Here is a 343-nt window from a genome sequence, read left to right as displayed (position 1 = left end):
AAAAAATTAAGGAATGAGGATACCATGGGAGGTCAGGTATCCCCACAAAATTAAAACTACAGTGGATAGTGCAATTACACAGCACCAGTGGGTTAAAAGCATCCTCTTTTCACTTCATTATCTCTGCCTCCCTTCATCACCCAAAGATCGCAGAGGAGGAGAAACGCGAGAGCCACACATCAGGAACCACGGAGAAGAAGCAGAGCCATATATGCCGGATATGTGGGAGGAGCTTCGCACAGGCTCGCTACCTCACGTCTCACCTACGCACGCATTCCAAGAGGGCCGAGTACGTCAGATGTCCCAGGTGCCCGAGGATGTTCACATCTGAACTCACATTGAA

The 343-nt window shown here is 49.3% G+C and overlaps 1 protein-coding gene across 2 annotated transcripts in view; it reads left to right on the top strand.

Moving 5' to 3' along the window:
- Positions 1-343, top strand: part of LOC119591248 — a 17,897-nt gene that overhangs the window by 15,857 nt on the left and 1,697 nt on the right. For both annotated transcript variants that reach the window (XM_037939959.1, XM_037939958.1), the window contains exon 18: positions 147-342. In XM_037939959.1, the coding sequence (XP_037795887.1) occupies positions 147-342 (196 nt within the window). The remainder of the gene's footprint in view (positions 1-146; position 343) is intronic.

The sequence above is a fragment of the Penaeus monodon genome, chromosome 28 (genome assembly GCF_015228065.2).
Source record: "Penaeus monodon isolate SGIC_2016 chromosome 28, NSTDA_Pmon_1, whole genome shotgun sequence".
Taxonomy (NCBI): domain Eukaryota; kingdom Metazoa; phylum Arthropoda; class Malacostraca; order Decapoda; family Penaeidae; genus Penaeus; species Penaeus monodon.
Note: the sequence above shows the minus strand (reverse complement) of the source record. Positions and strands in the feature narration are given on the sequence as shown.